Source organism: Electrophorus electricus, chromosome 3 (genome assembly GCF_013358815.1).
Source record: "Electrophorus electricus isolate fEleEle1 chromosome 3, fEleEle1.pri, whole genome shotgun sequence".
Classification (NCBI taxonomy): domain Eukaryota; kingdom Metazoa; phylum Chordata; class Actinopteri; order Gymnotiformes; family Gymnotidae; genus Electrophorus; species Electrophorus electricus.
Genome location: NC_049537.1, coordinates 28210001 through 28222500, shown reverse-complemented (window position 1 = coordinate 28222500; position 12500 = coordinate 28210001). Strand labels below are relative to the sequence as shown.

At 51.9% G+C, this 12500-nt stretch overlaps 1 protein-coding gene across 5 annotated transcripts in view; it reads left to right on the top strand.

The window, feature by feature from the left end:
• dab1a (DAB adaptor protein 1a) overlaps window positions 1-12500 on the top strand; it is a 153172-nt gene that overhangs the window by 111643 nt on the left and 29029 nt on the right. For all 5 annotated transcript variants that reach the window (XM_035524747.1, XM_035524752.1, XM_035524749.1 and 2 more), the window contains 2 exons: window positions 9535-9674; window positions 11643-11741. In XM_035524747.1, coding sequence (XP_035380640.1) covers window positions 9535-9674; window positions 11643-11741 — 239 coding nt within the window. The remainder of the gene's footprint in view (window positions 1-9534; window positions 9675-11642; window positions 11742-12500) is intronic.

The following is a 12500-nucleotide window of genomic DNA, read 5'->3' as shown; positions in this document are numbered from 1 at the left end:
GCTTACAGGGGTATTGCTTTGTTTAATTTTTTTGTGGTTATGAATATTTGAAATGAAACCTTTTTGGATCCTGAGATCCCGGGACCCTGAGACCTGAGATCTATTGGATGTGGTTTGGGTGCAGGATTAGGGAACTTTAAAGAGTCCTACTGGCTCTGGTTAAGGTTGTAGTGACATGGTGCTGAATGAGACAGCATTCCGTAGTGACAGCACAGAGATAGGTGTGTGTGTGTGTGTGTGTGTGTGTGTGTGTGTGTGTGTGTGTGTGTGTGTGTGTGTGCGGGGGCGATGGGGGTGGTTGATGGGTAGGCGTTTGTAAGTAGCTCAGGTCAGGGTCGCCGTGGGCAGTGCCTCGGGGCGGGGGGTGTGGTTTGCCGTGGTGATTGACACATCACTTGTCACTTATCAGAGCTCCTTCTTATAAAGAGTCTCCACAGCAGCCTTGGCTAACGCGCGCCGCTGCGTCAGAGCCTCTGTGTATTTCTTCCTTAAACAAATGCGTCGTGGACGTTTTAAAAATCCACAACACAGGGAAGAGAAGAAGCAGAAGGAAGTGCAGCTCTGTGGTGAGGTGTCTTCTCACCTGCCTGAGAAGGGCATAGAGAAGATCCACATCTCAGAGTGCCCGACGGCCACGTCCGACAAATCACACCGCGTATCCGTGTGTGAGACGGCAGGCACACTAAATCCAGAACGGCATTAAACGTAATACAGACGCACAAAAAAAACGAAAGGAACACAGGAACAGCCAGTCTGCCGTGGTTACTGTGTCTGTTTTCCACAGTACGGAGGACTGACCTTGTCTGCCTGCAAGGAGTATTTGCTTTATTTTCTCTCCTCCCTGAAGTGCGTAGCAGGGTTACAGCAGCAACAGGAAAGGGTTAGTTACAGCAGGATGAATGAGTCTCTCCCTCTCCGTCTCTCTCCCTCTCTCTGTTTGTCTCTCTGTCCGTCTCTCTCTCTCCTTGTCTCTCTGCCTGTCTCTCTCTCCCCATCTCTGCCTGTCTCTCTCTCTCCCTCTCCTCATCTCTGTCTGTCTCTCTCTGCCTCTCTCTCTCCCTCTCTCTGCCCGTCTCTCTCCCTCTCTCTGCCCGTCTCTCTGCCTGTCTCTCCTTCCCTGTCTCTCTCCCCATCTCTCTACCTGTCTTTCTTTCCATCTCTCTGCCTGTCTCTCTCTCCCCGTCTCTCTGCCTGTCTCTCTCTCTCCCCGTCTCTCTGCCTGTCTCTCTCTCTCCCCGTCTCTCTGCCTGTCTCTCTCTCTCTCTCTCTCCCCATCTCTCTGCCTGTCTCTCTCCCTGAATTAATTCTTCCTTAAACCTTGAAGCCATTTGATGACGTGTGTGTGTGAATGTGACTGTGATCCCACACCAGGAAATGGTATAAAAGTGTGTGTGTGTGTGTGTGTGTGTGTGTGTGTGTGTGTGTGTGTGTGTGCGTGTGCGTGAGTGTGTGTGTGTGTGTGTGTGTGCAGGTCTGTCTGGGTCATTTAATACTGCAGAGTCTCCCTAAGACTTTTATTACTCCTCCACTTGCTGGCCTTATCCTATTCCTCCCCTCTCCCCTCTCTCACCTCTCTCCTCTCTCTCCCCTCTCTCCTCTCTCTCTCCCCTTTCTCCTCTCTCTCCTCTCTCTCTCTCTCTCTCCCCTCTCTCTCTCCTCTCTCTCCCCTTTCTCCTCTCTCTCTCTCTCTCTCTCTCTCTCCTCTCTCTCTCTCTCTCTCTCTCTCTCTCTCTCTCTCTCTCTCTCTCTCTCTCTCTGGCTCTCTTCCGCTACACTCACACCATCCCCATCCCAGACACATGGTGTTGCTCAGGCCCTCGAGTGCTGTGGTGGAGGCCCTGGGGAGGTGAGCAGACACAGTGCTGCTTGCATGATGAGTCAGATAAAGGTTGTCGCCTGTTTTAAAGCTTCTTTCTGATAAATGTGCTGAATGAGTGAACTGACAGAGGGGCTACTGTAGCGAGGACAGTGACTGTCTTTCTCTCTGCCTGTCTAACTCTGCCTGTCTAGCTCTGCCTGTCTAGCTCTCTCTGTCTAGCTCTGCCTGTCTGTCTAGCTCTGCCTGTCTGTCTAGCTCTGCCTGTCTGTCTAGCTCTCCCTGTCTAGCTCTGCCTGTCTGTCTAGCTCTGTCTGTCTAGCTCTGCCTGTCTGTCTAGCTCTGTCTGTCTAGCTCTGCCTGTCTGTCTAGCTCTGCCTGTCTAGCTCTGCCTGTCTGTCTAGCTCTGCCTGTCTAGCTCTGCCTGTCTGTCTAGCTCTGCCTGTCTAGCTCTGCCTGTCTGTCTAGCTCTCTCTGCCTGTCTAGCTCTGTCTGTCTAGCTCTCTCTGCCTGTCTGTCTAGCTCTGTCTGTCTAGCTCTCTCTGCCTGTCTAGCTCTGCCTGTCTAACTCTGCCTGTCTAACTCTGCCTGTGTAGCTCTGCCTGTCTAGCTCTCTCTGCCTGTCTAGCTCTCTCTGCCTGTCTAGCTCTGCCTGTCTAGCTCTGCCTGTCTGTCTAGCTCTGCCTGTCTGTCTAGCTCTGCCTGTCTGTCTAGCTCTCTCTGCCTGTCTAGCTCTGTCTGTCTAGCTCTCTCTGCCTGTCTAGCTCTGCCTGTCTAACTCTGCCTGTCTAGCTCTCTCTGTCTGTCTAGCTCTGCCTGTCTCTCATTATCTCTTGCATCTGTGTGTCCTTAAAGGATTTGTGTATAATTTCACTGTAGCAATCAGGAGTACAAGCACACACACATACTTATACATAACACAAACCTTCTCTCTCTCTCTCTCTCACACACACACACACACACACACACACACACACACACACACACACACACACACACAGAGTTATGCAAACGTAATGATTTACGATGATATTAAACAGTGGCATTAGATCTTAGGTACTCATATGAAGTTGTGAAGAAATGATTGATAACACACACGCACTCACACCACAGCTGATTAATATGCTTCTAGACTAATAACCTGTAGTCTTCCATGAACATTCATCAACATGGACAGTTTAGCTTCAGATATGCAGAGAGAGCTGGAGACACAGAGAGAGAGACAGACAGAGATCTAATTTTTTTTTTAATCGGCTGCTTTGTGATGATGGTGTCCTTGCCACGTAGTCTGATGTCATGTTGAATGATTGCAACTCCCAGCACAACAACCTTCCAGATACCAGGAATTTTAGACATGGTTTTTCAGTGTTGTGTAATCCTGTGTGTGAACCCTGTGGTTCGGTTGGACAACAGTACACGGTGGCTGAACTGTGTCAGACTAGTAGACTGCAACCTATGGTGTGTCATAGGCTGCATGTGTCAGACTGGTTGACTGAAGCTCGAGGGGGCGGAGCTGAAATGTGTCAGGCCTTTGACTGCATCTTAAGGGGGCGGGGCTGAGGTGTGTCAGACCGGTTGACTGCAGCTCTAGGGGGCGGGGCTGAGGTGTGTCAGACCGGTTGACTGCAGCTCAAGGGGGCGGGGCTGAAATGTGTCAGGCCTTAGACTGCAGCTTGATGGGGCGGGGCTGAGATGTGTCAGGCCTTTGACTGCAGCTTAAGGCTGAGGTGTGTCAGACTGGTTGACTGCAGCTCTAGGGGGCAGGGCTGAGGTGTGTCAGACCAGTTGACTGTAGCTCAAGGGGGCAGGGCTGATATGTGTCAGGCCTTAGACTGCAGCTTGAGGGGGCGGGGCTGAGATGTGTCAGGCCTTTGACTGCAGCTTAAGGGGGTGAGGCTGAGATGTTTCAGATCGGTTGACTGCAGCTCAAAGGGGCAGGGCTGAGATGTGTCAGGCCTTTGACTGCAGGTTGAGGGGGCGGGGCTGAGGTGTGTCAGACTGGTTGACTGCAGCTCTAGGGAGCAGGGCTGAGGTGTGTCAGACCGGTTGACTGTAGCTCAAGGGGGCGGGGGCTGAAATGTGTCAGGCCTTAGACTGCAGCTTGAGGGGGCGGGGCTGAGATGTGTCAGGCCTTTGACTGCAGGTTGAGGGGGCGGGGCTGAGGTGTGTCAGACTGGTTGACTACAGCTCTAGGGAGCAGGGCTGAGGTGTGTCAGACCGGTTGACTGTAGCTCAAGGGGGCGGGGGCTGAAATGTGTCAAGCCTTAGACTGCAGCTTGAGGGGGCGGGGCTGAGATGTGTCAGGCCTTTGACTGCAGCTTAAGGGGGTGAGGCTGAGATGTGTCAGGGCTTTTTACTGAAGCTCGAGGGGGCGGGGCTGAGATGTGTCAGACCGGTTGACTGCAGCTTAAGGGGGCGGGGCTAAGATGTGTCAGACCTGCCTTGCATTTGACTGCGCTCTTCAAGTCTAATGAATTCGAAATTTTAAATCCGCTTTACATGAGTAAAGACACTGTTGCACAGCCGTGCTTTGAATCTTTGAGCCGGAAGAGACGAGGGAACCAGGCTGAGGAAGATGGAGAACATGGAGGAGAAGCAAGGTCATCCAGTAACCCGGAAACATACAGTACAACAGCCAGAGACAGACAGGGAGACGCAGACGCAGATGCTGAGACAGGAAGTCCTAATTCAATAATAAAACAGGGAATGTTGTTGTAAGAATGAAAAGTCTTTTGTGTGTGTGTGTGTGTGTGTGTGTGTGAGAGCGAGAGAAAGCTCTCTAAGGTTATATCCCTTATTCTCCTGGTGTCTCATTGTACCTGTGTGCCGGTGGCTTTCAGACAAAGTCTCAGGTGCAGTCTACAAAGCTTTGCCAAATGCCAGTAAGGAAGACCTGGGCTTTCGTGTGTGTTCAGACAGTGGTTTGAGAGAGAGAGAGACAACTCCTTGTTTGCAGCTCACCTAGGGTTCTTCTCTGGCTCCTCAACTGGAAGGAAGCGCTACCTGATGCCCTCACTCCATGGTGACTGAAAGTCACCGTCTGGTCTAGGACTCATGGCAATTGTGGTGCTTATTACAGTCCGGGCAAAGATCGCTCAGTGACACGTGTCTGAGTACTGCCCCCTCTGAACATAGGAACGCCCCCCACCCTGAGTACTCCCCTCTCTGAACATAGGAACGCCCCCCACCCTGAGTACTCCCCCCTCTGAACATAGGAACGCCCCCCACCCTGAGTACTCCCCCCTCTGAACATAGGAACGCCCCCCACCCTGAGTACTCCCCCCTCTGAACATAGGAACACCCCCCACCCTGAGTACTCCCCCCTCTGAACATAGGAACGCCCCCCACCCTGAGTACTCCCACCTCTAAACATAGGAACACCCCCCCACCCTGAGTACTCCCCTCTCTGAACATAGGAAGGCCCCCCACCCTGAGTACTCCCCCCTCTGAACATAGGAACGCCCCCCACCCTGAGTACTCCCCCCTCTGAACATAGGAACGCCCCCCACCCTGAGTACTCCCCCCTCTGAACATAGGAACGCCCCCCCACCCTGAGTACTTCCCCCTCTGACAAAGGAACACCCCCCCACCCTGAGTACTCCCACCTCTGAACAAAGGAACACCCCCCCACCCTGAGTACTCCCACCTCTGAACAAAGGAACACCCCCCCACCCTGAGTACTCCCACCTCTGAACAAAGGAACACCCCCCCACCCTGAGTACTTCCCCCTCTGAACATAGGAACGCCCCCCACCCTGAGTACTCCCACCTCTGAACATAAGAACACCCCCCCACCCTGAGCACTCCCCCCTCTGAACATAGGAAAGCCCCCCACCCTGAGTACTCCCCCCTCTGAACATAGGAACGCCCCTCACCCTGAGTACTCCCACCTCTAAACATAGGAACACCCCCCCACCCTGAGTACTTCCCCCTCTGAACATAGGAACACCCCCCACCCTGAGTACTCCCACCTCTGAACATAGGAACGCCCCCCCACCCTGAGTACTCCCCCCTCTGAACATAGGAACGCCCCCCACCCTGAGTACTCCCCCCTCTGAACATAGGAACGCCCCCCACCCTGAGTACTTCTCCCTCTGAACATAGGAACACCCCCCCACCCTGAGTACTTCCCCCTCTGAACATAGGAACACCCCCCACCCTGAGTACTCCCACCTCTGAACATAGGAACACCCCCCCACCCTGAGTACTCCCACCTCTGAACATAGGAACACCCCCCCACCCTGAGTACTTCCCCCTCTGAACATAGGAACACCCCCCACCCTGAGTACTCCCCCCTCTGAACATAGGAACGCCCCCCACCCTGAGTACTTCCCCCTCTGAACATAGGAACGCCCCCCACCCTGAGTACTCCCACCTCTGAACATAGGAACACCCCCCCACCCTGAGTACTTCCCCCTCTGAACATAGGAACGCCCCTCACCCTGAGTACTCCCCCCTCTGAACATAGGAACGCCCCCCACCCTGAGTACTCCCCCCTCTGAACATAGGAACGCCCCCCACCCTGAGTACTTCTCCCTCTGAACATAGGAACACCCCCCACCCTGAGTACTCCCCCCTCTGAACATAGGAACACCCCCCACCCTGAGTACTCCCACCTCTGAACATAAGAACACCCCCCCACCCTGAGTACTCCCCCCTCTGAACATAGGAACGCCCCCCACCCTGAGTACTCCCCCCTCTGAACATAGGAACGCCCCCCCCTGCACATACACATATTTTCCTTTTTTAGATTCTAGTTCCAGTGCTAAAATTTAACTCACAGACTCTAAAATGCACTAATAATTGTTTTTTTTGTGTTGACAGTTTCTGCTGAGGGAGGAGGTTATCGTCTCTCTCTCTCTTCTCTCTCTCTCTCATCTATCACACTCACTACTTCTGGTCTCTCTGGCCATCACTCTCACTCATTCTCTCTCTCTGTGAAGATTAGTGTCTCTGCCAAGTCCATTTTGTAATGCAAAAGAGATTACAGCTTTTTAGTACTTTTAAAAGTACTTAAAGGAGTGAGTGAAAGCGTGAATAAGTGAATGTGTATGTGTGTGTGTGGACTTAAGTGAATGAGAGAACAAGTATGTGTGTGTCTGTGTGGGATTAAGTGAATGGGATAGCACAAAGTGTGTGTGTGTGTGTGTGTCGGAATAATTCCTTTCTATTATGGCTCTCAAATACTTGGCACTATCACTGTTGGCGGTGTGATGATGTTGTTATTGTTGTTATCATTGTTGTTGTTGACATTCAATAATGAGCCTGAAGGTGATGAACAGTAAAAGCAACGTTAGGAGCAAAGGGACCGTGTAGGTAGTGTTGGGGGTGTAGGTGATGTGGGGGGTGTGGGTGGTGTAGGGAGCGTTGGGGTGTGGGTGGTGTAGGTGGTGTTGGGGGTTTGAGTGGTGTTGGGGCTGTGGGTGGTATAGGCGGTGTAGGGAGTGTTGGGGTGTGGGTGGTGTAGGTGATGTTGGGGGTGTGGGTGGTGTAGGGAGTGTTTGAGGTGTGGGTGTTGTAGGGGGTGTAGGGAGTGTTGGGATTGTAGGTGGTGTTGGGAATGTTGGGGTGTGGGTGGTGTTGGGGGTGTGGTTGGTGTAGGTGGTGTTGGGGTTGTGGGTGATGTTGGGGGTGTGGGTGGTGTAGGGAGTGTTGGGTGTGTGGGTGGTGTAGGTGATGTTGGGGGTGTGGGTGGTGTAGGAGGTGTAGGGAGTGTTGGGGGTGTGGTTGGTGTAGGTGATGTTGGGGTTGTAGGTGATGTTGGGGGTGTGGGTGGTGCAACTCCACTCTGCTGCCAGCACATTTTTTTATTACACTGATTTAAACACTCTCCTTTTGTTCCTGTGTTTTTGTGTTGTAAGATTTTATCAGTACCACATGAAGAACATGCAGCGTGCGTCATGGCATATCGCTCACAGACTCCTCACTGGGTGCTGTCGTGGAAACTTCTGGTGGTTTTCCGAACGGTACCAGGACGTCCGTTTTACCTTGCTGAACCCCCCGGTCTGAGACGGTAACAGTGATTGGTGCCCCACCACTTCCTGGGGTGTGGCCTCGTTATGACGTCATAATAGAAAATGTGAACTGTTTTCAGCAGATGTTTGTGTGAGCCCACAGCCCAGTTGGATCCATGGCTGGGTGTGTTTTATTCGTGGAGGGGAGGGAGTGTTGCCACGTGGGCCTGTCTCTCAGCACGGCTGCACCTTGCTCCATTACTGACATCCTGATCGCTTATTTTCCAAGGCCAGACCAGCCAGTGTGCAGCCACGGTAGATAAGACTGAGGAGTGTGTTAGAGCAAGGTCAACAGGAGAGCACTACTGATACCGCAACAATACAAGTGCTTAGAGTGTGTGGGTGTGTGTGTGTGTGTGTGTGTGTGTGAGAGAGAGCAAGAGTGGGAGAGAGTGAAGTGGACACCTGTGGGGGCTGAGGTGGTGAATATGTCACGTGCCTCTGCTGTGGCACAGTTAAAGAATGTGAGAGAGAGAGAGAGAAGGGTGAGAGTCATTATGACTGAATTGCCAGGAGTTGTCGAAATCCTGCTGATGGAGTTTAACGTGTTAATATTCAGCTGCATGGAGTGCAAGCTGTCTGGAGGGAAATTGGGCTTTAAATGGAGTGTGGAGTAGCGCCTCACCGTCCTGCATGCAGGACCACAGAGCCTTTGGCCTCTGACCGCTCCCACCTCCCCCGTCAAGGGCTGCCAATTAACCAGGAAAAAGTGTCCGTGTTTGCTTTGAGTCCCCGGGAAATAGATGTGTGTGTGTGTGTGTGTGTGTGTGTGTGTCTCTCTCTCTCTCTCTCTCTCTCTCTCTCTCTCTCTCTCTCTCTCTCTCTCTCTCTCTCTCTCTCTCTCTCTATATATATATATATATATATTTATTTATTGTGTGTGTGTGTGTGTGGGGGGGGGGGGGTTCTAGAGGCTTAGGACTAATTGGCTCTGTTTGTCTCCGCTCTGCTGGGCATGAGTGAGTTAATTGGTCTCCGTCCTCTAGGATCTCATCGATTGGTTCGTCCAGTTTGCCAATTAAAGCCTACGTGACCTCGGAGTGGGATGGAATGAGGTTGTTTTCTGATCTGTGATTGGCTGGTTTGGCTCTGCTTTGATGTGTGAGCTGAGCTTCTTTGCTTCCTATCACTTCAGACCAAGCCAGAGTACTGCACTGCTGCTCTCTCTCTCTCTCTCTCTCTCTCTCTCTCTCTCTCTCTCTCTCTCTCCCCCTCTCCCTCTCCCTCTCTCTCCCTCTCTCTCTGACTTTGTCACAATTTGTTTTGGCGAGAATAGCTTACAAGCACCCTCCACACACACACACACACACACACACACACACACACACTTCAACCTCCCCACTGAAGAGTTCACTCACCGCTGCACTCACTATGCGAATCACCTGGTCCTGACAGGTGCCTCCAGATCACCTGTGTGTCTGTGCTGTGGCACCGTAGCAGACGTAACTGTAGTGGCGCACAGTGCCACCCCAGCTCCTGGACTGTGACCTTGTTAGACAAAGTATGTTTGTTTTTTCCTTTGCTGGAATTGGGCATGTTTCAAGCCTCCATGTTTCACTCATTATAACGCAGAGATGCGACTGACAAGTGCGATTGACTCTCAGCCTGCACAGTGGTGTTTTTTGAGACATTATGTGCTGTAGTTGTACTCATGCGATGGTTCCCCTCTCTCTCTCCCTCGCTCTCTCTCTCTCTCCCTCCTCAGGCCAGGACCGCAGTGAGGCTGTTCTGATAAAGCGCTTCAAAGGGGATGGTGTCCGCTACAAGGCCAAGCTCATCGGCATTGATGAGGTCACTGCCGCAAGAGGGGACAAACTCTGCCAGGATTCAATGATGAAACTAAAGGTGTGGGTGGATGTGTGTGTGGGTGTGTGTGTGCGTGTGCATAACTAGTCATATAGTGAATGATTGTGCACACCCTACATCCATCATCTGGGTTAATGAGCCTTGTAAATACCAGTCACCATTGCCAGAGTGTGTGTGTGTGTGTGTGTGTGTGCGCATATGAGCACCTGCGCATGTGTAGCAGAAACAGAAATAAAGCCAATTTTTTAAAATTACACTTTACATTTTTGAGAACAATGTGACATTATTTTGTCAATTCTACAACAAATGCAACATTAGTCCCCGGCAACAGTGGCACGTCCTCGGATACCTGCAGTGCTGGCGTGTCTCTGGGACTGGACCTGCTCCTCCTGCTTTGCATGCTGGTTTAACTGGAACAGAAGCCAACAGCCATTGATCAGAGCTCTTTACCCACTCGCTCATGTGGACAGCTAATCTATACCAATATTCCCACAATCCTTCACTCTTTAGTAAACTAACGACCCTGCGTTATCATTCCTAATCTCTCTCTCTCTCTCTCTCTTTCTCTCTCTCTCAACATGCACTCACCCAAGCATGCACACACACACACACACACACATACACACACTCCTCCAGCATACACTCAACTCAGCGTGTGTTACCATTTCAAACACTATTTAAACCTTTAACCACGTCATCCTGCATTTCATGCTTCTCTGGACTCTCCTGTTTTTCCACCTTCCTGCCGATGACACGCACCCTGACCCAAGTGTCCACGCGTGTTTCTCCTGTGGTGTCAGGCAGAAGAATCGCTCTCCTCTCCAGAGCCGGATATTCCTCACCATGGAGCGCAGCTGCTAGATGCCCCACCCCCACCCCAGCCTTTTTCGGTGGTGCTTCCTGCACACGCGCTGCTGCATCTCCTGACGTGTAAATAACAAAGATATCGCGTATCTTCTGCAGCAGGCGCTCAGGCCTGCACGGATGAATAGAAGGTTGATCTCAGTGCTCCAGTACTGAACGTCGGAGCAGGAGGGAGACAGTCACATTGTAGGGGGGCCCCAAGCTAGTTAAAAAAGAAACTTTTAGATCAACTACTGGCTTGCTAGCACACACACACACTCATGAAGAGTTCACACAAACACGTGCATGCTCAATACTTTTTATTGAATGTTTTTACGTTTTGTTTTGTTTACTTTTGGTTCACTTTTTGATGAATTCTCTGCCTCTCGCATTCGTGAATGCACACTGGTGAGTAACCGCCGTGCTCACCATGAACGTGAATGAGATGTGAAGGACGAAGCCTGTTTGATAGGTTGATGGCAGTTACTGTGGCGATGGGGAAGGAAGCAGCACTCCCTGGGGGGAGCTTCTGAAGTTTGGCCCTCGGGGCCAGCAGATGTGTCCACCGCCCATACTGTTGCACCACACACACACACGCGCACACACACACACACACGCACACACACACACACACACACATTTAATTTCTACTTGATACTTGTAATTGATAAATATTGAAACTAAAGGCCATGGGAAGTTGTCTTCGTCCACGTATGTGCAATGTACACATGCATACATGTACAGGACATGATGTGATCGCAAAAGCACAAGCGTGCACACACACACACACACACACACACACACACATACACACACACACAGACCTTGAATATTGTCCAATCACAAACTCCCCGACACAGAACCAGCAAACTGTACTTTTCTTTCCAGAGGACAGTGTTACAGGGCTACACTTCCTGCTCTGTTCCTTCTTCCCTAATGGCTTCACGTGTGTGTGTGTGTGTGTGTGTGGCTGTGTGTGGCTGTGTGTGGCTGTGTGTGGCTGTGTGTGTGTGTGTGTGTGTGTGTGGCTGTGTGTGTGTGTGTGGCTGTGTGTGTGTGTGTGTGTGTGTGTGTGTGTGTGTGTGTGTGGCTGTGTGTGTGTGTGTGTGTGTGTGTGTGTGTGTGTGTGTGTGTGTGTGTGTGTGTGTGTGTTTCTGTCTGCAGGGAATCGCAGCCTCAGCGCGCTCTAAAGGAGAACACAAGCAGAAGGTCTTTCTCACCGTCTCCTTCGGAGGAATCAAGATCTTTGATGAGAAGTCCGGGGTGAGTGGCGGCCTTGGGGTGAGACGTGTGTGAGTAAAGCGCGGGAACCTTCCCAACATTTCTCCCTCACGTTTGGGGACGATGGCTGCGCCGCGCCCCGCTGGGCCCCATGCCGCCCTCACAACCTCATTTCCACTACGTCACGTGAGACGTTCACTCTCTTCCTCTCCTCGACGACAAAGCAGGGAGCTGCTTTGAAGCCGACAGCACGACGTGCTGTGTTCGGTCAGGGTGGCGAGCGCGGCCTCTCCCGGCATACCCACAGGATGTGACGTGCCGCGCCACGCCGTTCCCCGAACTCCACGCAGGTCGGTCCAGCCTTGGGTGTGAGTGGCTCTGAGGGAGAGCTACGCTAATAGCGCGTTTTAAAGAGAAGCGCACGCCCAGGGGAAATCAAGCAGCCTAATTGAACATACGTTCGCCGGTTCTTGCGCGCGATGTCAGGATGGGCGACAGGGCGGAAGCACAACAAGACCTGTGATGGGATTTCAGGGTGAAACCTGCCGAGAAAAGGACAGCTTAGCATTTCGCGTGGTCCATGGAGAAACGGGCACGTCCCGTCCTGTCCAGTCTGTCACTCGAGGGTCCTTCTTGTGCCAAAGAGGCTCATCGTGGCAATCGGCTCGAAATGTTATGAAAATTATTTTTTCTAAAAAGGCCACGTCACGGGATGAGTCAAAGTAGCCAAGCGTGACACTCGACCTGGACCGCACGTGTCTGCGTTCGCTCTGGCTGGCAGCTGTGAACTTTTCATTTTGC